The 21,386-nt window shown below is 49.4% G+C and overlaps 8 protein-coding genes across 8 annotated transcripts; 3 read left to right on the top strand and 5 right to left on the bottom strand.

The window, feature by feature from the left end:
* Positions 1–168: 168 nt before the first annotated feature.
* Positions 169–1,648, top strand: LOC108151205 (lipid droplet-associated hydrolase). The gene is made up of 2 exons (XM_017279679.2): positions 169–720; positions 786–1,648. Exons 1-2 carry the CDS (start codon positions 528–530, stop codon positions 1,514–1,516), a joined length of 924 nt encoding a protein of 307 aa, XP_017135168.1. The 5' UTR covers positions 169–527; the 3' UTR covers positions 1,517–1,648.
* LOC108151199 (RNA polymerase-associated protein CTR9 homolog) lies at positions 1,542–5,673 on the bottom strand. Its single transcript, XM_017279670.2, has 5 exons — positions 5,494–5,673; positions 5,328–5,426; positions 4,311–5,246; positions 2,960–4,254; positions 1,542–2,889 (listed from the first exon to the last, which is right to left on the bottom strand). Exons 1-5 carry the CDS (start codon positions 5,533–5,535, stop codon positions 1,668–1,670), a joined length of 3,594 nt encoding a protein of 1,197 aa, XP_017135159.1. The 5' UTR covers positions 5,536–5,673; the 3' UTR covers positions 1,542–1,667.
* Positions 5,674–5,729: 56 nt separating this feature from the next.
* On the top strand, positions 5,730–7,977 carry LOC108151203 (5'-nucleotidase domain-containing protein 1). The gene has a single exon (XM_017279677.2). The coding sequence runs from the start codon at positions 5,886–5,888 to the stop codon at positions 7,536–7,538; it is 1,653 nt and encodes a 550-aa protein (XP_017135166.1). The 5' UTR covers positions 5,730–5,885; the 3' UTR covers positions 7,539–7,977.
* A 71-nt stretch (positions 7,978–8,048) lies between these two features.
* On the bottom strand, positions 8,049–9,832 carry LOC108151204 (acetyl-CoA acetyltransferase, cytosolic). Its single transcript, XM_017279678.2, has 5 exons — positions 9,689–9,832; positions 9,467–9,588; positions 9,253–9,365; positions 8,572–9,187; positions 8,049–8,506 (listed from the first exon to the last, which is right to left on the bottom strand). Exons 1-5 carry the CDS (start codon positions 9,729–9,731, stop codon positions 8,222–8,224), a joined length of 1,179 nt encoding a protein of 392 aa, XP_017135167.1. The 5' UTR covers positions 9,732–9,832; the 3' UTR covers positions 8,049–8,221.
* An 887-nt stretch (positions 9,833–10,719) lies between these two features.
* On the top strand, positions 10,720–12,765 carry LOC108153146 (ras-related protein Rac1). Its single transcript, XM_017282947.2, has one exon. The coding sequence runs from the start codon at positions 11,060–11,062 to the stop codon at positions 11,636–11,638; it is 579 nt and encodes a 192-aa protein (XP_017138436.1). The 5' UTR covers positions 10,720–11,059; the 3' UTR covers positions 11,639–12,765.
* Positions 12,766–13,620: 855 nt separating this feature from the next.
* On the bottom strand, positions 13,621–14,961 carry LOC108153356 (calumenin). Its single transcript, XM_017283323.2, has 2 exons — positions 14,375–14,961; positions 13,621–14,307 (listed from the first exon to the last, which is right to left on the bottom strand). Exons 1-2 carry the CDS (start codon positions 14,844–14,846, stop codon positions 13,793–13,795), a joined length of 987 nt encoding a protein of 328 aa, XP_017138812.1. The 5' UTR covers positions 14,847–14,961; the 3' UTR covers positions 13,621–13,792.
* A 274-nt stretch (positions 14,962–15,235) lies between these two features.
* Positions 15,236–17,896, bottom strand: LOC108153191 (rab5 GDP/GTP exchange factor). The gene is made up of 4 exons (XM_017283008.2): positions 17,619–17,896; positions 17,327–17,545; positions 16,939–17,251; positions 15,236–16,857 (listed from the first exon to the last, which is right to left on the bottom strand). The coding sequence occupies exons 1-4, from the start codon at positions 17,764–17,766 to the stop codon at positions 15,429–15,431; spliced, it is 2,109 nt and encodes a 702-aa protein (XP_017138497.1). The 5' UTR covers positions 17,767–17,896; the 3' UTR covers positions 15,236–15,428.
* Positions 17,897–18,224: 328 nt separating this feature from the next.
* Positions 18,225–21,381, bottom strand: LOC108153785 (E3 ubiquitin-protein ligase msl-2-like). Its single transcript, XM_017283929.2, has 4 exons — positions 21,314–21,381; positions 19,647–21,238; positions 18,946–19,581; positions 18,225–18,880 (listed from the first exon to the last, which is right to left on the bottom strand). The coding sequence occupies exons 2-4, from the start codon at positions 21,067–21,069 to the stop codon at positions 18,741–18,743; spliced, it is 2,199 nt and encodes a 732-aa protein (XP_017139418.1). The 5' UTR covers positions 21,070–21,238; positions 21,314–21,381; the 3' UTR covers positions 18,225–18,740.
* Positions 21,382–21,386: the final 5 nt, after the last annotated feature.

The raw sequence follows: 21,386 nt of genomic DNA, 5'->3' as shown, positions 1-21,386 counted from the left end.
GTGCTTTAACTAAAAAATTAATTAGAAATAGAAAATTAAAGAAATTTCCTGCTGCACAGTACAAATGCAATAATTTCGAAATTAATTTCTATCAAATCGTGGCAATTTTTTTATAATATCAATATGCCCGCACAAATTTTGCAAGCACTAATTTCGGCGCCAGTTGGCAGCGTTGCTAGTGCTGGACAAACCGACCGCCCCGCCGTCCCCGCACACCGAGAACCACTGACCTTTGTTCGATTGTCATAAAAGATTAGGCGAAAACGGAATAACGTTATCACAGATCAGACGAGATTAATCGCGCCATTTGGTCTGCATTCAAACCCTCAGTTAACGGACATTCGTCTGGTGGATTGCAGCGGTAGCGAAAGACAGAGAGAGATAGAGAGAGAAAACGTGAAACCGGTTGCCGCATGTGGACGGAGCTGAGTTTTTGGGGCAGCGCAGGTGTTTGATTGATTTTCACCGCAATTTGCCACGCTAACACAGCCAAAACAGCAATAGCAACAGCAAGAGCCTCCGTGAAAATGCAGGAGGCCTACGTGAACATCAACTCCATACCCACCCATATACTCACGTGGGGCAGGTGGATCGAGGAGACGGTCACCGAGAAGGAGCTCGTCATTTGTATAACAGGCAACCCAGGGCTCCCGGGCTTCTACACGGAGTTTGCCAGCACCCTGCAGAAGCAATTGGGTGACCTCCCGGTGTGGGTGATTGGTGAGAGAAGGTGCTAGAGCCATCCCAAAAGAATGTTCCTTTATTTTTTCGCTTATTCTGTACAGGACACGCGGGCCATGACGATCCGCCAGAGGCGAGCATCCGCGAGGTACCCCAGCTGACAGGCAACGAGGAGATCTTCAATCTAGACGGTCAGATCAAACACAAGTTGGCGTTCATCAAGAAGTACGTGCCCAAAGATGTGAAGATCCATCTAATCGGACATTCGATTGGCGCGTGGATGATTCTCCAGATGCTGGAGGACGAGAGCGTGCGGAGCCGTGTCCAAAAGTGCTACATGCTCTTCCCCACAGTCGAGCGGATGATCGAGTCGCCCAACGGCTGGGTCTTCACCAAGCTGGCCATGCCCCTGTACTCGGTGTTTGGCTACGTCTTCTTCAAATTCTTCAATGCCCTGCCCGTCTGGCTGCGCCTCTTCCTCATCCAGATCTACTTTCTCATCTTCTCCATACCGCGCTCGTTCCTCGACACCGCCCTCCAGTACTCGAAACCCTCGGTGGCCGAGAAGGTGGTGTTCCTCGCCGACGATGAGATGTGCCGTGTGCGCGGCCTCCAGAAGGAGATTATCGAAAGGAATCTCCATTTGCTGAAGTTCTATTACGGCACCACGGACGGCTGGGTGCCCGTCTCCTACTACGAGCAGCTTAAAAAACACTATCCCCAGGTGGACGCCACGCTGGATGGCCAAAAAATTGACCATGCCTTTGTCCTGCGTCACTCGCAGCCGGTGGCAGCGATTGTCCGGGAAATGATCCAGCAGAACCTCAGAAACTGATGTGCAATCGAAGCCCCAGGATCTCTAGTGGGAATCCTCCTCCACTGCCTTTGCGTGGCGGCAAAGTCTTTTTATTCAAATCTTTACAACTCTCAAAGGAAACACTAAATATAGTCGAAAATATCTTGTAAAGCGCCGCTGGTTGTGTCTTTTAGTTTGCTGCAGGAGACGGCGAGCCGGAGGGACTGCGTGATCCGGACCTGGATCTGCTGCCAGATCGAGAGCGCGATCGAGACCCTGACCTTGACCTTGAGCCAGACTTTGAACGGGAGCGAGAGCGGGAGCCAGACTTTGAACGGGAACGGGAGCGAGAACGAGAGCCAGATTTGGAGCGTGATCGAGAGCGGGATCGGGAGCCGGACTTGGAGCGGGACCTGGACTTGGACTTGGACCTGGAGCGTGATCGGGAGCGGGACCCAGACTTGGAGCGGGAGCGTGATTTGGCACGGGAACCGGACTTGGAGCGGGATCTGCCACGGGATCCAGATTTCGAGCGCGATCGAGAGCGCGATTTGTCCGATTCGCCGCCGGACTCAATGCGATTCTTGGCCCTCTTACGCTTGGCGGCTCCATCGCTATCGCTGCCACTGCCAGAGCCACTCGGACTCCTACTGCGCTTGCGGCCACGATCGCTGCCACTGCCGCTGCGACTGTCGCTGTGCGAACGACTGGCTCGGCTGCCACTGCGACTTCTGCTCCTACTTCGCCGTTTTCCATCGCTCTCCGACTCGCTCGTGGAGATGGTCTCCTTGGACACGATTTTGAGACGCTGCTTGGCCGACAGCTTCTCCTTGGAGTCCTTGGCTCCTGCGCCTGGCTTGGACTTCTTGCTCTTCCGTTTGCCCGACTTTTGGCCACCGCCACTGGGCTCCTCCTCGCTGTCGCTCTCGTATTTCTCCGTCTTGCGCTTGCGTCCGCTGCCGCCCTTCTTGCGCTCGCCTTTGCTCTTCTTTTTGGCAGGGCGTTCGCCCCCCTCGCGCGGTCCACCCTCGTTGCTGTCGCTGCCCGAGATGTAGTCATCCTTGCGTGGCCTGCCGCTGCCCTTTTTGCGCTCCTTGTCCGGGGCATCGGCAATGATAAGCAGGTTCTTGGTCTTCTCCACATACTCCTGGCGCTTAGCCAGCAGCTGGTCGCGCGACGTCTGGGCCTCCTCCTCGCGCCGCTTGCGCTGCTCGGCGACCTTCAGCTTGAAGGCCTCGCGCTCCTCCTCCTGCTTGCGGCGCAACGAACGCTCCTCCTCGTCGATGCGACGGGCACGACCCACATGGTATTGGGCCTGCGACAGGAGATCCTGGCAGGTGTTGGCCTCCACGCCTGCGACCTCAATGTTGAATCGATTCTTGTCGCCATGAACAGATAGATACTGAAAGTATCTGGAGATGAGAATGAAGGATTAGAAAAGGGATACGCAGGCGGTTTAGGCGGGGGCAAGGGGGGACTTACTTGTGCGCCAACTCCAGTTCGTGAACAGCTTGCAGGACCACCTCTAGGGTGGATTTCTCATCCTTTAGAATGGCCATGGCCAGGCGGGAGAGCACTACGGCAATGTTGAACAGCAGCACAGTGTCCTGGGGGGCCACACGGCGCGCCTTGAGCAGCACGGCCTTGGCCTCCACCAGTTTATTGGCCCGCAGATAGGCCCTCGCCAGGTACTGCATCACCTCGACGTTGTTGTGCTTGTAGAACTTCTTCATGCAGTTCTCGTACATCTGAATGGCACTGATGTACTGCTTTTGCTCCACGTAAACGTGGGCAATGTTCAGCCAGACGTCCGAGAAGTCGGCGGTGGCCTCGCGCACTTGTGCAAAGATGTCTCGTGCCTCGATTACACATCCCTTGTGGGCCAGCACAGCACCAATGCCGTTTGTGGCCCAAATATTGCGAGGATCGTTGCGCAGGACCTGCTTGAATATGGCCAATGCCTTCTCCTGATGCTTGCGCTCCTTCTCCTTGTCCCGGCTCGGTTGATGCAACGTCTGGAGAGAGAAGTTCCCAAGGGCTATCAGGGAGTAGGCGTCCGTGGATGTGGCTGGATTCTTGAGGATCGTCTCAAAGTTCTTTTGTCCCAAAGCAAACTGCATTTTGGCCAAATGAAGATTGCCCAGCAGCGAGCGAGCATCCGGATTGTCGTTGTTGATGTTCAGAGCATCCTTGAAGAAATCCGAGGCCACGAATATCAGGCCCTTGTCTCTGGCCATGCACCCGAGACGGAGGTAGCAGTCGATGTAGTTCGGGTGCTCCTTGAGGATCTCCTTATACAGCTTGTCGGCCACATCGTAGCTGCTCATGGCCTCGTTCAGCCGCGCCAGATTGTACTTCATGGTGACCTGAATGGACTCGTAGTACTTGACATCCTTGTCCATCTCGGAGATGGCATGCTGCAGCGCCGACTCCAGCTTCACCTTCGCCTCAATCAGATCCCCCAGGCGGTAGTGCAGCGACGAGACATTGTTCTGGATCTCTGCAGGAATCTCATACTTGGCCTTGTCCTTCAGAATCTTCGATGCCGTGCCGTATGCCGCCAGCGAGGCAGCCAGATCGTTCTGCTCGAGGATCTGGGCGAGCTCTATCCAGGCCTCGATATCGTCCGGGAACTGTTCGGTGACCTTCTTCAGGTGCGTCTTGGCCATGTCTCGCTTCGACTGCGAGTTGGAGTGAGCATACAGCGAGCCAAGGATCTTCATTGTCTCGTAGTTCCCTGGCTGAATCTTGAGTACCTTCTCAAAGCATTGGGCAGCCTGAAAAGTGCCACAATTACAAGTAATTCTCTTGCGAAACCCTTCCTTGAACTTACATTCTCGGTATCCCCGCGATAGATGTACATCTGGCCCAGGCCATAGTGTGGCAGGACAAAGTTTGCCGGCGCTATTTGTGTGGATTGGTAGTAGTACTGAAACGCCTGATCGTAGTCGCTTTGGGCATGGAAACTCCTGGCCAGCTGGTAGCAGCTTTCGGCGCGCATTGCCTCGTTCTCTGTGTTGTGGAAGGCATGCAGTGCGAGATGATGGACCTTCTGGTAGTCCTTTTTGAAAAAGAAATGGTTAGCGAGGTGATTGAGCACCATGGGATTGGCATTATCGATGGTGTAGGCCTTGGAGAGCATCTGGACACCCAATTTATTCGATTCGGGCTCCAGTTGATTGAGCTTCAGCACGGCCAGGCCTATGAGGGCGCCCACGCATTGCTGGTCGAGCTGCAGGGCTCGCTCGAAGGCGAGTTTCGCCTTCTCGGGATTGCCCATCTTGAGGAAACAGTGGGCCATGCCTATCCGCACATTTGCCGGGCAGTTGGGGTTCGTTCGAAGGGCTTTCTTGTAGAAGGCCATTGCACCGCGATAGTCCTTGCGATTGAAGGCAATGCACGCCTTGCCCAGCAGCGAGGGGATGTTCGAGGGCGATTGATTCAGCACAAAGTTGAACTGTGCGTCCGCCTGGTCCATCTTGTCGCCCTCCAGCAGGCAGAAGTAGGCCCTACCTAGCAGATGGCTCTGATCGTACATGATAATTTTGTCGGCATTCGTGTAGAGGTTCGTGGCCTTCATGAAGAGCTCTCGTTTCTTGTCCTTGGACTTCTCGCGATAGGCCTCCTGGACATAGTGGGCGGCCAGCATGTCCAGAGCGCGCATGAGATCCTTGTCCGAGTCCCGATACTCCTTGTTGGCCTCGGGCCCCCGCGAGTCCTCCAGCAGCGTGACGAAATCATCGGTCTTCTTCTGCTTGTAGTATGCCAGCTAGAAGAGAGCAGAGCAGAGCACCATGTGGCCACCATTAGCAGTGGAATCAGCGGATAGAAGCAGACTCCTTTTACTCACCGACACATTCACCCATACATGTAATGGGGCGCGCTCCTGCTTGAGGATACTCAGGACCTCCAGGCAGTCCGGCAGTTGATCGGGATCCACCTCAATGACCTACGAAAATGCGAAAACATATTGCCAGTCTGTGGCGAAAATCAGTCAAAACCCCTCAAAAACTCACCTCATCGGTGTCCTGCAGGGGTATTTCAATGCAGTTGGACATGGCTTGAGCGGTATTGGCCTAAAAGCCAACAATCTGACCACAAATGACCGATTAAATGGCGGAAAATTAGCAGAAAATCAAAAAATAATAGAGACAATTCTCCGAATGATGGCTAGAGATGGCACCCAGGCGTTAACCGCAGGCGATAGCTGAAAAAAATCCGAATTTTTCGATAACCATAGATATCGACACTGTGTTGCTATCGGAAAGATGGGAGGAGAAAGCACTTAAAAACACTCAAAAAAAAAAACAAAAACAAAACAAAAAACGAGGATAGGAAAAATGTGCAATCTTTAATAATTTTAGACCTTAAGTTCGGGGAAGTGAGATGTGCTAGCGGATAAGATAAAATGCAGGCCTTGGGCAGATCGGGGCACAGTCTGGGGGCCTTTACCAGTTCCAGCTCGATTTTGTACGCCACATCAACAAAAACAAACGCACACACGCACAGATATCGAACAGATGTTTTGCGTTTATTACGTAACTGTGTGAATTTGGCGCAAAATTCAATGACGTTTAGAGCCCCAACGGCAGCAGCAACAGCAACAGCAACAGCACCGCGTGAACGAGTGCACACGAAAACGTTTACGGTCCAGACGACGCGACAAGTGATCCACGGTTTTGCTGGCCGCAGTTATTCGCGATATTCTGCTAGCACCATCATGACCTCCTACTGCAAGGAGCTGTCTCTCAAGGACTATGACATCATTGGGTTCGACCTGGACGGCACTCTGCTGCGCTACAATCTCACCAACATGTCGGCCCTAATCTACGACGTGCTGAAGCGGTATCTGGTCGATAACAAGGGTTACTCCGAGCAGCTGCTGAAGCTGCCCATGGATCTGGACTTTCTGCAGAAGGGTCTGTTCCTGGATGGGCCGCGCGGCAATATCCTGAAGCTGAGCAGCGAGGCGCAAATCTTGAGGGCCACACATGGCACCCGGCTACTGACAGACGAAGAAATCGTGGCCATCTACGGACCAGAGCGGCAATGGGCGATCACCACATCCTTCTACAAGGACCCGCTGTCCACCTGGAACGGTGCGGCCTCCGAGCAGATGCGCTCCCTGCTGGACTACTTTGATACGCCCAGCGCGTTGGTGTTTGCCCAGGCCGTGGACTTGGTGGACAAGGAGAGCGAGTCCCCGCCGCAGGAGTACGAAGTGTGGCGTGATCTGCAGGCCGGTCTCATGCACATCTTCAGCAGAGATCACTTTTCCAACGACATCAGCCTGTACTTCAAGGGCATGCGGGCGGATCCCCAGAAGTATGTCCTGTGCACGGACAGCAGCGTGATGGACTGGCTGTCGGCACTGAGGAAATCCGGCAAGAAACTCTTCCTGCTGACGGGCTCCAACATTGATTTTGCCAATCTGACGGCGACCCAAGCGCTGGGCAAGGACTGGCAGGAGTATTTCGATTTTGTGGTGACCTACGCCAAGAAGCCGGGGTTCTTTACCATTCAGCGTCCCTTCCTGCAGGTGGATGTGAGGGAGCTGAAGGAGCTGGCCAACACGGAGCTGCCACAGGATGCTGGGATACTCAAGCCGGGGGAGCTCTACTCGCAGGGCAACTGGCATCAGCTGCACAAAGCACTCGCGCGGCTGCTAAACAAAGAACCCGCCCAGGCCAGGGCCCTGTACTTTGGCGACAACATCATCCAAGATGTCTACACGCCCGTGAAGCATCGAGACTTTGATGCCGTGGCCATTGCCGAGGAGCTGCTGATGGAGGAGAAGAACTATCCATATTTCGCCGAGCTGGATTCGCAGCTGTGGGGCTCGTACTTTGCCATCGGCTGCCAGCCCACCCTCTGGTCGAACTTCATCAGCAGCTTTGCCCAAATCTGTGTGCCCTCCATGCAGGAGGTGGCCCAGACGGCGCCCGCCCAACGCATCGTGTGCACCAATCCGTATGGCTTTTCGCCCAGGCTGCCGAAAGAGCTGGAGATGACGCATCCAACGAGCTGCTGGGAAGGTGGCACTGGAAGTGGCATACGATGATATCATTACCCAAGAGCTTCGACTCGCAAATAATGCACGCCGCTGCCGCTGCCGCTGCATCTCATCAAAATTCTACGAATCGTACAACAAAATGCTATTCAGTAATGGCAATAAATTGCATCCCAGAGAAAATCTACTATAAACATTTCGCACTCTCGGTTACAGTGCATGTCATAATGCTAAGACCTTTCTAACAGATTGTAATAGACAAACAAATTTATCATATACTAAAATAGGCATCATTTTTTAGCTAAAATTTATACGGATAACCGAAACTGAAGCAAATTTTGAATAGAATAGAGAAATTGTTATACCTACTCCCGAAACGCAGTGTACATGCTGAATTAGCCTTTGACCTTCCCATTGTACAAATATGTTTGTATTTTATGTATACACAAAAGCAACAACTAAATAAATGGGTTGTGCTTCCAACAAATAAGAGACAATTTGAAATTTTAATAGAGAAAACGCGCGATGCACGACGCAGGCAGGAAATTGGCAATTCTATAATTGGATTTCTTTCTGGATTTTATTTGGCAAACACATAAAATCTATTGTAAGTACGGGGAAAATACCTATCGAGGAATACAGCAGAGGAATTGCAAATGTATGCTTAATTTGAGAGAACAGGCACCAGCGGATAATAAATTAGATTGAATGACTAAGAGAGAGAGAGAGCAGTATTAGACGACACGCTCGATGGCCACAGCAATGCCCATGCCGCCACCGATGCAGAGGGAGGCGATACCACGACGACCGCCAGTGCGTTCCAAGGCATAGAGCAGCGTGACCAGGACACGGGCACCCGAGGCACCAATCGGATGGCCCAAAGCAATCGCACCTCCGTTCACATTCACTTTGCTGGCATCCAACTGCAGATCCTTTAGCACAGCCAGGGATTGGGCAGCAAAGGCTTCGTTCAGCTCATACAGATCGACTTCCTCGCGTTTCCACGAGATTTTCGTCAACTAAAAGCAAGAGGAAATATGAGAAAAAGGAGGCCAGAAATGGCTGGGATGGGTTTATGGTTTACCAAGGCTTCCACAGCTGTAACCGGTCCCAGACCCATGACCCTGGGCTCGATTCCACTCTGCGTCCAACCCACAATCTTGGCCAGCGGTTTCAGACCCTTTTTGGTGACCTCCTCGCCGGACATCAGCAGGACGGCGGCAGCGGAATCATTCACACCCGAAGCATTGCCAGCGGTGACGGTGCCGCCCTCCTTGAAGGCGGCCCTCAGCTTCTGCACGCCCTCGACAGTGCTGCCCGCCTTGATGTACTCATCCTTGCTGAAGATCTGGGTGCCCTTTCGATCCTTGATCTCCACGGGGACAATCTCCTTGTCAAAGTAGCCCTTTTGCTGGGCCTCCTCTGCCCGTGTCTGTGACTGAACGGCGTACGAGTCCTGGGCCTCGCGACTCAGGTTATATTTCTCGGCGAGAATCTCTGCGGTGACGCCCATGTGGATGTTCTCCATGGCATCTGTGAGGCCGTCCTGGAGCATCGAATCAACAAAGCTGCTCGAGCCCATTTTCACACCCTGCCGCAAATGCATGACATGGGGAGCCAGGGACATGCTCTCCTGGCCACCAGCAATCACGATGTTGGCATCCCCAGAACGAATGGACTGATAGCCCAGGACAACGGTTCTTCAAAGTTGAAGAATGGCATTAGAATGGACGGGTTCCTAAAGGAGAGCTCACTCAAAACTCACTTGAGACCTGAACCACAGAGCATATTGATGCCATAGGCTGGCACTTGAATGGGGAGGCCCGCCTTGAGAGAGGCCTGACGTGCGGGGTTCTGGCCCTGACCCGCAGTGAGCGCCTGGCAAAGATTTACATAACAAATAATTAAGCAACCAAACCATTCTCCGACGCAGAAAAACGATCTAAGATAAGCAATTTGGTATGATATGATTTGAATACCTGACCCATGATGACTTCGTTGACATTTTCGGGCTCCACACTCGCCCGCTTGATCACTTCCTGGATGACCACGCTGCCCAGATCGGAGGCTTTCAGTTTAGAAAGCGTTCCACAGAAGCTACCTGTTGAGTCGTAGGGCGTCGGTGCCACAAAGAGAAAGTTACCACTTGGAATTTGGATATCGCAAAGCACCTGATGGTGCGTGTGGTTCGATTTGTTTACCTATAGGCGTGCGGGCTGCGGACACAATGTACACGTCAGACATGGCTGTTGGATGCGTAATACCTAGGGTTTATGGTCTAACTAATTTAAAAAAACTCAAATTTAATATTCGAATTGGTTTTTGGTGTGCCGACTGCAGCACAATCGATTAATCGTGTAACTTTCCAGCACTGGCTTTAAATCTAGTGTGAACACACCCAGCAGCTGCTGCAGATATATCGTAAAGAAAATAGTTCAATATCGTAGCGGGTAATCATAATTATATTTTATTGAACGATATGACAAAGGGAGCAATCATACATAATAAACCTGCAAGAACTCTTCATTCAATCGACGGAAGATAAATTTTGCAATAACCGGTTCGCAACAAATGAGTCCCATTCCAAATAAAAATTTTTGCCAATTCCATGCGAACTCATACCCTGGGGGAAATGGATGTTATAGAATTGAGAAAATGTTTGACATTCTCTGCTCTAATTAATGCAGAAACTAGACAGTCTCTGTTTTAAAGGTATTTCAACGATATTTTGCAATTAGTGGTCTTCTTACAGATTGGTAAGATTTGGTACAGGGATTAGGATTTATATACAAGAAACTAATCAAATGCATTCATAGGCCAACAAAATGCAGTCGGAGACAGTATCTTTATATAATATTAACGAAATAGGGTATACAAATGCACATACTCTGGTTGACAAGTAATGAGTCTGCAACATTGACGTCACAACACTGCGACTGTAGTTTTTGTTGAAACCGTGTTTTTGTCAAAATAAAAAACATGCGAGTGCTTAAAAGTAGTTTATCTTGAACAAAATCAATTAGTAAATCATATAAAATTATGTGGGCGAAGCTGAGAGATCAATATAGCTAGTAATATGCGACGGAAGATCAAAAACGAAGAATATGTAAAATAGAACTTCAATTCGTCAGTATATTTACGGTATATTTTTAAAATGAGACGGTATATTTTGGTATATTTCTGAGGGTCGGACGGTATATTTTAACCATAAATCCGCGGTCACACTGACCGTATATCTTATCGATAAGTCCGCGTACACAGAAAATAAATTTTTTTGAGAAAATTAATTTTTTTGATGAAATTGGGAAATTAAACGCACAAAACGTGAACAAAAGCAATCCCAGCGAAAGGCGCGATTACCACGCGTCGAGAGGACCAAACGGCACATAAAACAAGTGGTGATACATACGCATTTCGGCTGTCGCAAGCAACAGCCCTCGCCCAAAAACGCCAACCAGCAGCAGCCACCATACCACACCCCCCCCCCGCACTGCGCCGCACAATCAGCAGCCGCACACACAAAGCACTCCAGCCGCAGCAGCCACAGAAAATAGTAAAGTAACGCAACAAATATGCAGGCGATTAAGTGTGTCGTTGTGGGCGACGGAGCCGTGGGTAAGACCTGCTTGCTGATCAGCTACACGACAAATGCGTTTCCCGGCGAGTACATACCCACCGTGTTCGACAACTACTCGGCCAATGTGATGGTCGATGCCAAGCCCATTAATTTGGGATTGTGGGATACGGCCGGGCAGGAGGACTACGACCGCCTGCGTCCGCTGTCCTATCCACAGACAGATGTCTTCCTCATTTGCTTCTCGCTGGTGAATCCGGCCTCGTTCGAGAACGTGCGCGCAAAGTGGTATCCGGAGGTGCGGCACCACTGCCCCAGCACACCCATCATCCTGGTGGGCACCAAGCTGGATTTGCGCGACGACAAGAACACCATCGAGAAGCTGCGCGACAAGAAGCTGGCACCCATCACCTATCCCCAGGGCCTGGCCATGGCTAAGGAGATTGGCGCCGTCAAATATCTGGAGTGCTCGGCGCTAACGCAAAAGGGACTGAAGACGGTGTTCGATGAGGCTATCAGATCGGTGCTCTGCCCAGTGCTGCAGCCCAAGTCCAAGCGCAAGTGCGCCCTGCTCTAAAAGAAGGATCCCAGCAGGAGCAGGAGCAGTACAGATGGAGGAGCCCAGAGCAAGTGAAGAAGCAAAAACACCCACGAAGCATTACACACACACACACACACACACGAACTTCTATTTAAACGTAATATTATTAACTATAAAACAATTATGTAACCGAGGCATTGGCCATCCGTCGTCGGATGTGGTCCATCCTTCTTGGTTACACTTTTGCCACTAATTTCGGGGGAACCCCAAACGTTCCCAGCCACAACTTCTTGCTTCTGTTTCGCTTACGTTACCGTTTCCATGTTCGTTTCCGTTTCAATTTCGTTTCCGTGTTTTTTTTTTTCTAAATATAATTCAAACCTATAATCCTGTTTCTATTGGTAGTTTTCTCCATGTGCATTAAATCGAACTAAAAGTTATCGCCAGATTGCGAGATATTTCTAAACGAAAGAAAAAACCAATGGAAAAATCTGTAACTGTATTTTGTATTATTTAATAACCTTTTGTAATTAAAATTAATGTTGTAAAACTGAGGTAAAACCAAAAAAAAAAACAAAAAAAGTGCGAGGATAGTGAAGGAAAGTAGAGGAGGACGAGAAGACGAGAATAGCCGCATAAAGAGAGCATAAAGCATAAAGAGTTCGCCTGTTGATTGTCGGTCCCATCCCCGAGGGCATATCCTTGGGGATCAGGCTAGTAGGATATTTGAGAGAGTCAGTAAAGTAAACGTTCCATTGCAATTACACTTACATACATTATTACATACATATTTGTATTTAGATGTTGTTGGATAGAACAAAGATTGGCAAATGTGAGGAGAGCAGCAGGTAACAACTTTTTAAACTTTTGCTAGATCCAGGAACTATCAATCTACATACACACACATAGGTATATATATATACACACAATATTATATACATGTATGTATAAAATGAGAAAGTCCTTCGTATACTATGTACTGAAATTGAAATCATCAAAACTAAAAAAACTGAGAAACTTTGAATACTTTGTACTTTAAAAACCACAAAATATTCAACAAACAAACAAAACAAAACGCTGACGAGCTGACGAAACCAAGATAATTATATAAATGTGTCTATTTCAATGGAAATCAATAAAGCATACAACAAAAACTATCAATACTCGCAAGCTAAAGAATTATTTTCAACAAAGGAACACAGAGGAGTGGAGTTATTTCTTCTTAAAGGTGGAGGTGGAGGTGGGATCTACAAATATTTCATTTTCTACATCTTTCATCCTACAAACTCTCCGCTGCGCTACCAGTTGTGTTATCTCCAGCCAGTCTCCCCTGTACTCTCCACAGTCTTAATAGGGAGACAGAATTGTCAACCCGAAAATGGAAATATTTGCTTATCTCGGCGAAAGTCGAAACCAAAAAAAAAAAACCGAATCAAAATCAGCTTGAGGCAAAGCAACGGATTCGTGCTTGCCCGTCCCCGTCCCCGTCCCCCACTAGCTCTATCTCTCTCATTCTCACTCTATCTATCAGTCTTGATGTATTGTACATAAACAGTGAATGGAAAATGTCTAAACCCACCCATTGGGATTGAGTTAAAGTGGGACAAATAATCCATTCATGACTTGGTCCTTTTTAAACACAATACAGAAGGAAATATACGACATTTAATGTATTTCTATTAAGCCATGGTGTCCCGAAACTTAATCGCCTAACTGTGGGAACATTTCTATCAATGTGTGTGTGGTGGAATGTTCTCGCAGCTGGAAATGAATCTGGAAACAACTAAAATCGTTTTATGTTTATGTTACACACATATACATATACATATATATATATGTATATGAATCTGTTCCGTTTGTGTGGGAGAACGGAGTGATGGGGCGGTCAAATGTTCCCATATGTGCGTGTGCGAGAAGTGACGTGTCCATTCCATTGAGAAGAGCAGAAGATTTGATGATGGACCCAACGCTGACGTGGACGCCTTTCAATTAGGAACAAAAATCAAATCAATTAAACATTAAGTAGAAATATTAGTGTTTATGTTTATCCGTTTATAATGCACTTTTGTCTTAGATCTAAAGAGAGTTTTACAAAATTATTTGGCATTCGAGTTGGGAGATTCTTAAGAGTTGTTTGCTCGTATTGGGGTTTAATCTCAGGGATTGTTTTTGATTCGTCTAGTCTAGAACTCAGAACTCGTCGTGTCTGGCCAAAGCCTCGCCGAATTCGGTGGCCTGGGAGCCCACAAAGGCATCGTATTTGTCTAGGACTTCTGCCTTTGTTAGCTTTTCGTCGTGATCCACATCCGCCTCGAAGATCAGATGCTTGGCCTCGCTCTCGGAATGATCAAAGTCCTGGGGCGTGATCCACTGGCGAACTTCCGTCTCAGTGAGATAACCATCACCGTCGGTGTCGCGGTACTTGGCAAAGGCCTCGCGCTCGCTGGCCACCCACTCGGGCTCCTCCTCGTTGGCCTCCGATGGGCGGTACATGTCGCCGATGTACTCATCCTCATTGATTTTTCCATCCTTGTCTTTGTCCAGATCTTCCACTGTCTCCTGCAGGACCACGTCACGCATGGTGGGATGGTCCTCGGGATGCAGGAAGGCCGTGAACTCCTCGCGGGTCAAGCTATCGTCAAGATCCTGATCGGCCACAGCCCAGCGGCGACGATCACGCTTGAGCAATCCCTTGTAGCTGATTCCTGGACGGGGCATGAGAAGATTGATTAAAGATTTTCAACTAAGCAACACTCTCTTTTTTCCACTCACCATTCTCCTCTTGGGCCAGTTCTTCCGCGGACAAATCATTCAGGAAACTATAGACTGAATCCCGGTACGCCTCCCAGCTGATGGTGGCATTGTTGTCCGGATTGTGCTGCCTCCAGAGACGACCCGTATCTTCCTCGATGTACCGTCTCTGCGTGAAAGAGATCCAGTTCTTCAGCTCCGACAGCGTCACCAGTCCGTCCTTGTCCTCATCTATGCGATCGAAAATAACGCCCAGCCGCCGCTTGCTCTCCTCCGGCGAGAGGTTGTCGAACTTCTTGGACTCATCCGGCCCCAAAAATGCTTCGTGGTCGTACTGCGAATTATGCTCGGCGCCATCAAAGTGCGGAGCATGGAGCGAGTCGTACTCCAGGGGATTGTGGGGCACTTCGGCCGGTATGCTGGATGCACTCGAAACGCTTATCGCGGTGGCCACAACTAGCAGCAACAGCATTCTGTTCACAGTTCTCAACATTCCGGTTCCAAGTCGGCAGGCGGGCGTTCGATTCGAGTGGCAGCGGAATTCTGATTTCCTGATTTCAATTTTGTTTTGGAAAACGCGTTTGTGTGTGGCTTCGCTGGCAATGTGACCGTGGATTTATCGTTAAAATATACCGTCCGACCCTCAGAAGTATACCAAGATATAGAATACATTTTCTACAAGATGAACTACTTTTAATTACTTTTATGTATTGTATATTGACAAAAAACAAGGTTTACAAGTTAATGTGGCCAGCAATGGGAATGGGACTCATTGTTGTGAGCCGGTTAAAAGATGTCTTTACCCGAGCCGAAGGCTGTGCTGCAAAGTGGTAGAAGCTTATCGAAAACTGCGCGCCACGCTGTAAATTTAAAAGTTATCGGTACTAGTCAATTGAAATTTATTTAGGCTTCGCGTCTGTATTTTTTCCTATTAAGCTATTTCAAGTATTGTACGAATAAATATGTGCAAATTGTTGAATTGAAACGACCTATGGGCTAACTACATCATATATCTATTTACATCTCTGTTGTACGTGCAGGGTAGGATAAAGAGTCGAACGATCTGCCATTCCAGCTATTTGGGTTTCTCAGTTGTCCCGACGTCGTGGCCTAGCGAACTGAAGTCCCCCGTGTTGCAGGAGATGCTTGGAATTTCGAAATTCGAGAATCCCCGATAGTTGGCCACCTCCGGCTTCAGGGGCGAGGGCAGCGAGACGCAAGTTCCGGGAACATCGCTGTCTATCAGGCTGTCCGTGGTGGTGTTGAGCAGGCTGGTCTCGGGTTCCACTGCTGCTGGCGCACCGCACGGCTGCGGCTGCGCCAGGGGATCGAATTCATCAAGATTTAACTTGGACTCCTCCGCCGTGCTGTTCTCGCCGCTCTGGTCCGACAGATCAAAGTCATAATTGATGTTCGTTAGGCCGCCCTGGAGCTCTGCGCCCAGCATCAGGACATCTGCACAGCCGCCAGACGAGGGCTCCTCCAACAGAGACACCGCATCAAAGGCTGCGTAATTGAATATGGGAGAGGCAAAGAGGTTGTCGGGCTGCTGGAGATTCGGAAGTGGCGACAGGCGTCCAATGGAACTGATGCTGGTATCCTTCAGGGCCAGGCCTGACTCTTCCGCTGCCACAGCGGTCTTTACCATCTCGCTGTGAACTATCAGGGACTGGGAACCACTCAATACATTCGCTTGATAATGGCCCGCTTCACCCGCGTTCATCTCCTGCAGCAGCTGGGAGCGTGCTTGGCCGATGAGGAAGGCGGGCGTCTTGATGGGCAACAGCGTCAGCGGTGCCTTCGCCATGACCGTGTCCACTCGTTCGGTGACTTCTCGCTGGAACTCAATCAACTCCTTTTCAAATGAGGCTATTCCCGAGCTAATGTCTGCATTCTTCCTCTGCAGCTTCTCCATTTGCTTCATGTTCTCCGAAATCAAGTGCAGACTCTCGCAGGCCATCAGAGCACTCTCCCAGGGGCTGCTGAAGGACTGCAGGCCTGTATCGGGCTGCATCAATGCATCAAACTCCTCTTTGCTGATGCCCAGACTCTCGCCATTCAAATTCTCGATGAAGGCAATGGCCGAGCAGAGATTGGTGAAATAGTACCCACCCTCGCCGCTCATCACGCGCGAGGCATTGGTGAATCGCGTCACAAAGTTGATGTTGCTGTGCAGCCGCACCGGATTGGCCTTGAGCACCACAAAGATCAGGGCGGGCAGGAAGTCATCGGCACTGGCTGGCCCGCCAGTGGCACGCTTGAGCAGCTCGAAGATGTGCCGGCAACAGCGGACGGTGCACTGGAGCTTCTCCTGCGGCGAGTAGTACGAATCGATACCCACCAGCTCGGATATGGCATTGTACACCAGATCCCTGGCCTCGGCATTCACCTCGTCAATGCTGCAGTCCAGATGCTTGGACGTTATCCAGCTCAGCTGGCGTATGCGCTTCTGAACCATCATGTCGCTTTCCTCGTCTGTTGTGAAGTAGGGACTAAAGAGAAATCTGCAAGAGTTTTCCCCCCATTGTTTTGATAAGTGGATGAACGAATGAATTCTTTGATGTTCTCTGAGGATGATGACTCACTTGTGGTTCTGCGTCATCACGACCTTCTCAAAGAAATCGATGGCACTCTCGCGATCCTCGTTGGTGGCGATCTCAAAGCGCGGATCATTGTGCACAATATCCGCCACCTTTGTGTAGGTATTCTGCACCGTATCCGAGAGCTCGTCAATGTTCTTGCTGCTGTGGCTGTTCATGTACTTCCGTATTTCATTGTCCAGCCGCTGGATTTCGCTCTTTAGCTTGCGCTTGCCATCGTCGGGAATGCGTAGCTTTTGCAGCTGCTTAACGAACTGACTTTCGGTGGGATCAGGGACATATCCACGCTGCTGGGCAACTATATATACAGGTAATCATATCATTAGTACTTTTGCAAGTTCAATCAAAGCCATCAAAGTGATCTGCCACCTACTCTTTTGTGCACCCGCCTGAAGGGTCTTCTGCAGAACTGCCGTGAACTTCTTCTTCTGTAGCATCGAGGTGGTATCTGGCTCCTTGTCCACTTGCTTCTTGGGGGTATCCCGCACCAGAAAATGCTGCGGCGACCTGCGTTCGAGAGTTCCGCCTGCGGAAAAGGACGCAGGGCCGTGGCTGCTGCCACCGATGATGGGCTGCATGTCGCCAGCCTTCACTGCAAAGCGCAACTTCATGACTAAAGGCTCGACTGGAGATTAAGCTGTGCTGCGGCTGGAAGCGGGACTTACACATTTTTCGCTGCTTATCGTTGCGGTCGCGAAAACACTTCGAGCAGAGGCCATCGTTCTGGGGAGTACCGTAGTATCCACAGCCCCGCCTGCATTTCAGATCTTGCTGCCCCAGGCGCAGCGAGGGCGGGCGCGCGGCCGTTGCCATTTCGGAGTATACGCAGCCTTTGATAATTCCTATCAGGTATTGATTGATTCGTCGCTTGTTCGCTCTCTTCTCCCTTTCTTCTTTTATTTGCGTGTTTGCGTGGAACAACAATTAATTTGGAATGAAAAATTACATGGCAACTACACATTCGCTACATAATAGGAGGAAAAAGCGGGTATGGACAACAGGCAACACGGCCCAGAAAATGCAACACAGGCAAGGTGAAATCCACCCCATTTGCCCAATATACCTTGTCGGTCTCGTCTTCAAGGTATGTTGTCCTCCAAAGCAAGGTGGGGCTCGTACGAACCTTCCAACTTTGCACGGCTGTTTTTCCTGTTGTCCATACCCTTTTTAACAGCCCATTGAAAATTACGACTCATTTTTTCGTTGCACAGCGATAGCGCTGTTATCGATTAAATATACCCGCCCCAAAACCTATTGCTTATTTATATTTCCCTTTATATATTTCCTTCCTTCCATTCTTTCTTTAGTGTCCTTTCCTTATTATATATACATTGTATTTACGGTGTATAAATATACCTTCAACCTACAGTGTACTGTATGGATAGTGGTGCATTTTAAATATATTATTATATAAAACCCCCAACGGTATACATATGTTACGCATATTATATAGTTAGTTATTAATATTTATTTTCACGTGCTCAAAAAAATTTCATGTTCAAAAAAAGTCTCTTATCCTAGAAAAAACACTGTACTTCAGCTATGAAAAAAGTGTTTTGGTTTTAGTTTTTAGGCTAACACTTTTTCGACGAACTTGGAGCAACGCATTACAAGATTTTACCATCGTTCAAGAACTTGCAAAAACAAAAAAAAAAAAAAAAAAAATATGGATCACGCGAACTGGACATGATCTCCGCGAACAGTCAGTGGCCGACAATCGGTCGGTAGCAGAAGCATTGCTAAAGGCGTTGGAGACGTGCATTCCTTTTGATGGCGGATGGAGCTGCCTAAGGCACCACTGGAGGAGGTGGTATCACATACGCATACTGAGAAATCTGGCTGATGGAGTTGACATTCTGCATCCTGACACGCAGAAAGCCAACTGTGGCGGGATCAATAGGTTCGCTGCCTTGGAACAAATTGAAACCTGAAAGATACGAATCCGATGATTAAAAGATGATCGAATCGAAACTGCCAGGATCATAATCTTACCTTGAAATTCCCCAAGCTCATTCTCGATGAGTACCAAAGTATGTTGGGACTGTTCCACATTGTTAACGGGCACTAAATTTAAATCGCCTTGGGAACCACCCAACGCAGGTGCAGAAATGCCAGTCTGCTTTGTTTCTGTTGCTGTTGCTACAGCTTCTGTTGGCGCTAACTCCTTCTTCTCGCTCTGGGGACTGGGGGTTAATGGAGGCGGCACGTTTTCCAATTCGTCTTCATCATCGGAATCGAGGAAATCCGTCTTATGCGGATTATGGCATCCAAAGCAGCGACAATTTGCACAAGTTTTGCCAGACTTGTAGCAGCGGCAGCGGCTAGTGCGACAGGTCTTTTGGTTGACAGCACTTGAATTTATTCCGCAGCGGCATATGGTTTTCAATGGCTTTGTCTTTGTGTTTCCCGCCTTCTTACGAGGCGATCCCGTCGTATTCCTGGGAGTGTCTGTGCTTGCGTAGTATTCGAGAGCCGCTTTGGTAAGAAAAGCTTTGGGAGCTGCGGGAGTAGGTTTAGGGACAGAAACAGGTTCCTGATCCCGATTCCCGGTTCCATTCTGCATCTTGACACGCAGAAAGCCAACTGTGGCGGGATCAATCGGTTCGCTGCCTTGGAACAAATTGAAACCTGAAAGATACGAATCCGATGATTAAAAGATGATCGAATCGAAACTGCCAGGATCATAATCTTACCTTGATATTCCCCAAGCTCATTCTCGATGAGCACCAAAGGATGTTGGGACTGTTCCACATTGTTAACGGGCACTAAATTTAAATCGCCTTGGGAACCACCCAACGCAGGTGCAGAAACGCCAGTCTGCTTTGTTTCTGTTGCTGTTGCTACAGCTTCTGTTGGCGCTAACTCCTTCTTCTCGCTCTGGGGACTGGGGGTTAATGGAGGCGGCACGTTTTCCAATTCGTCTTCATCATCGGAATCGAGGAAATCCGTCTTATGCGGATTATGGCATCCAAAGCAGCGACAATTTGCACAAGTATTGCCAGACTTGTAGCAGCGACGAGCTGCGGGAGTAGGTTTAGGGACAGAAACAGGTTCCTGATCGCGAACTTGACTAAAAGGATTCATTTCCGTGTCTTTCTTCCTGTACTTGGTGGAAGGTGTATACTCCTGGCTGGAATTCAGCTGTTGCGATGCCTCCGGGAGGTCAATATCTTGCGATGCGGAGGATCTGGGGATCTCTTGATACATCCCATCCCAGGCACTCTGCTCCTGCAATGCCTTCCTGCTGGTAATCTCTTTGTATAACTCCTCGGCGATACTCTCTCGAGATGTGGCCTGGCTGCCACTCTCCTGCAATACATCCTGGCTGACAATCTCCTGCGATGCTTCCTGAGTGACACTGTCCATAAATGTTTCCTCGCTCATATTCTCCAGGAATGCCTCCTTCTGGCTGACATCCCCGAAGTATTCCTCGTCATCGCTGACATTCTCCCAGTATGCCTCCTCCTGCCTGACATTCTCCTGGAGTACCTCAACCTCAGCTGTCGTTTTGGCCAACGGAGCTGGCTGTGGGGCCGCTTCTATTCCACACACTTGACCAATTTCGAGCGCTTCTGAGAGATGGGAGTCTTCGCTCTGAAAGGACGGCGTCTGGGCGGCCGCCGTGGTGGGCGGCGTACCACCATATTCGGCCCCTTCCTTGAGGAACTGCTTCGTTGTCATGCGCGGCAGCCTGATGCGCGGACACTGCGCCACATGGCTCAAATCCGGAAACTGTCGAGCCAGCTGTCTGAGCATTGAAGACGGCTGCAGCAGCAGATGGGCACAGAGCGCCTGGTAGCAGTGCAACTGTGCGGCCATGGGACGATTCTCCTTGTATGTCTCGAAATCTAAGCAGTCCTCGCACTGGCTGCACCGCGGCACCAGCTGCTTGCGTCCTCCTACGAACAGTCGACACACATAGTGTTGGCAGTCCTTCCCGTTCGGCCCAAATGGATCCACCAGCAGTCGGCAGCACACCACACATGACAGCAGCTGGCGCAGCTCTCCAATCCCAGAGCTCAGCTCATCAATGTACTGGTTGGGTAGATTCGGGGCCGTGCCGAAGGGAAAAAAGGCCAGCCCGGCGACTTTTGTGTAAACCGTTTGAGCAGTCATTTCTTATAATCCGTTCTCTTGATTCCCTTAATATCAATAATGGACTCTCAGTTGCCCAGCAATCTGTTGGTGTTGCCTTCAGCAATACGTGGTCGAGAGAATTTTCTTTTCGATTTTCTACAGAAGCCGTTCCTTCCTGTTTCACTTGGCTGCTGCCATATCATTAAAACTAATATTCATGAGCCAAAAAAAAAACAAAATAGTTTAAATAAAGCTTTGAACAAATTTAAGAACAGAAATTTACCCGAGCAAAACAGCCTCACGATGCCATGCAGAACTAGAGATGTAAATAAAACTAAAAAAAGCCACAATAATAT

This window comes from Drosophila miranda, chromosome XR, assembly GCF_003369915.1.
Source record: "Drosophila miranda strain MSH22 chromosome XR, D.miranda_PacBio2.1, whole genome shotgun sequence".
Taxonomy (NCBI): domain Eukaryota; kingdom Metazoa; phylum Arthropoda; class Insecta; order Diptera; family Drosophilidae; genus Drosophila; species Drosophila miranda.
The sequence above is the reverse complement of the archived record's forward strand: the minus strand, read 5'-3'. Positions and strand labels throughout refer to the sequence as shown.

Coding starts and splice junctions, on each gene's coding strand:
- LOC108153191 (XM_017283008.2), bottom strand. CDS start 17,766: ATGGCAACGGCCGCGCGCCCGCCCTCGCTGCGCCTGGGGCAGCAAGAT. Junction 17,546..17,618: donor CGATAAGCAGCGAAAAATGT/GTAAGTCCCGCT, acceptor TGCGCTTTGCAG/TGAAGGCTGGCGACATGCAG. Junction 17,252..17,326: donor TCAGGCGGGTGCACAAAAGA/GTAGGTGGCAGA, acceptor CTGTATATATAG/TTGCCCAGCAGCGTGGATAT.
- LOC108151199 (XM_017279670.2), bottom strand. CDS start 5,535: ATGTCCAACTGCATTGAAATACCCCTGCAGGACACCGATGAG. Junction 4,255..4,310: donor ATCGCGGGGATACCGAGAAT/GTAAGTTCAAGG, acceptor GGCACTTTTCAG/GCTGCCCAATGCTTTGAGAA. Junction 2,890..2,959: donor GAACTGGAGTTGGCGCACAA/GTAAGTCCCCCC, acceptor TCTCATCTCCAG/ATACTTTCAGTATCTATCTG.
- LOC108151205 (XM_017279679.2), top strand. CDS start 528: ATGCAGGAGGCCTACGTGAACATCAACTCCATACCCACCCATATACTC. Junction 721..785: donor CCTCCCGGTGTGGGTGATTG/GTGAGAGAAGGT, acceptor TATTCTGTACAG/GACACGCGGGCCATGACGAT.
- LOC108151204 (XM_017279678.2), bottom strand. CDS start 9,731: ATGTCTGACGTGTACATTGTGTCCGCAGCCCGCACGCCTATAG. Junction 9,366..9,466: donor ACGAAGTCATCATGGGTCAG/GTATTCAAATCA, acceptor AATCTTTGCCAG/GCGCTCACTGCGGGTCAGGG. Junction 8,507..8,571: donor TTACAGCTGTGGAAGCCTTG/GTAAACCATAAA, acceptor TCTTGCTTTTAG/TTGACGAAAATCTCGTGGAA.
- LOC108153785 (XM_017283929.2), bottom strand. CDS start 21,069: ATGACTGCTCAAACGGTTTACACAAAAGTCGCCGGGCTGGCCTTTTTT. Junction 19,582..19,646: donor TGAGCTTGGGGAATATCAAG/GTAAGATTATGA, acceptor CGTATCTTTCAG/GTTTCAATTTGTTCCAAGGC. Junction 18,881..18,945: donor TGAGCTTGGGGAATTTCAAG/GTAAGATTATGA, acceptor CGTATCTTTCAG/GTTTCAATTTGTTCCAAGGC.
- LOC108151203 (XM_017279677.2), top strand. CDS start 5,886: ATGCAGGCCTTGGGCAGATCGGGGCACAGTCTGGGGGCCTTTACCAGT.
- LOC108153356 (XM_017283323.2), bottom strand. CDS start 14,846: ATGTTGAGAACTGTGAACAGAATGCTGTTGCTGCTAGTTGTGGCCACC. Junction 14,308..14,374: donor ACTGGCCCAAGAGGAGAATG/GTGAGTGGAAAA, acceptor TGCCCCGTCCAG/GAATCAGCTACAAGGGATTG.
- LOC108153146 (XM_017282947.2), top strand. CDS start 11,060: ATGCAGGCGATTAAGTGTGTCGTTGTGGGCGACGGAGCCGTGGGTAAG.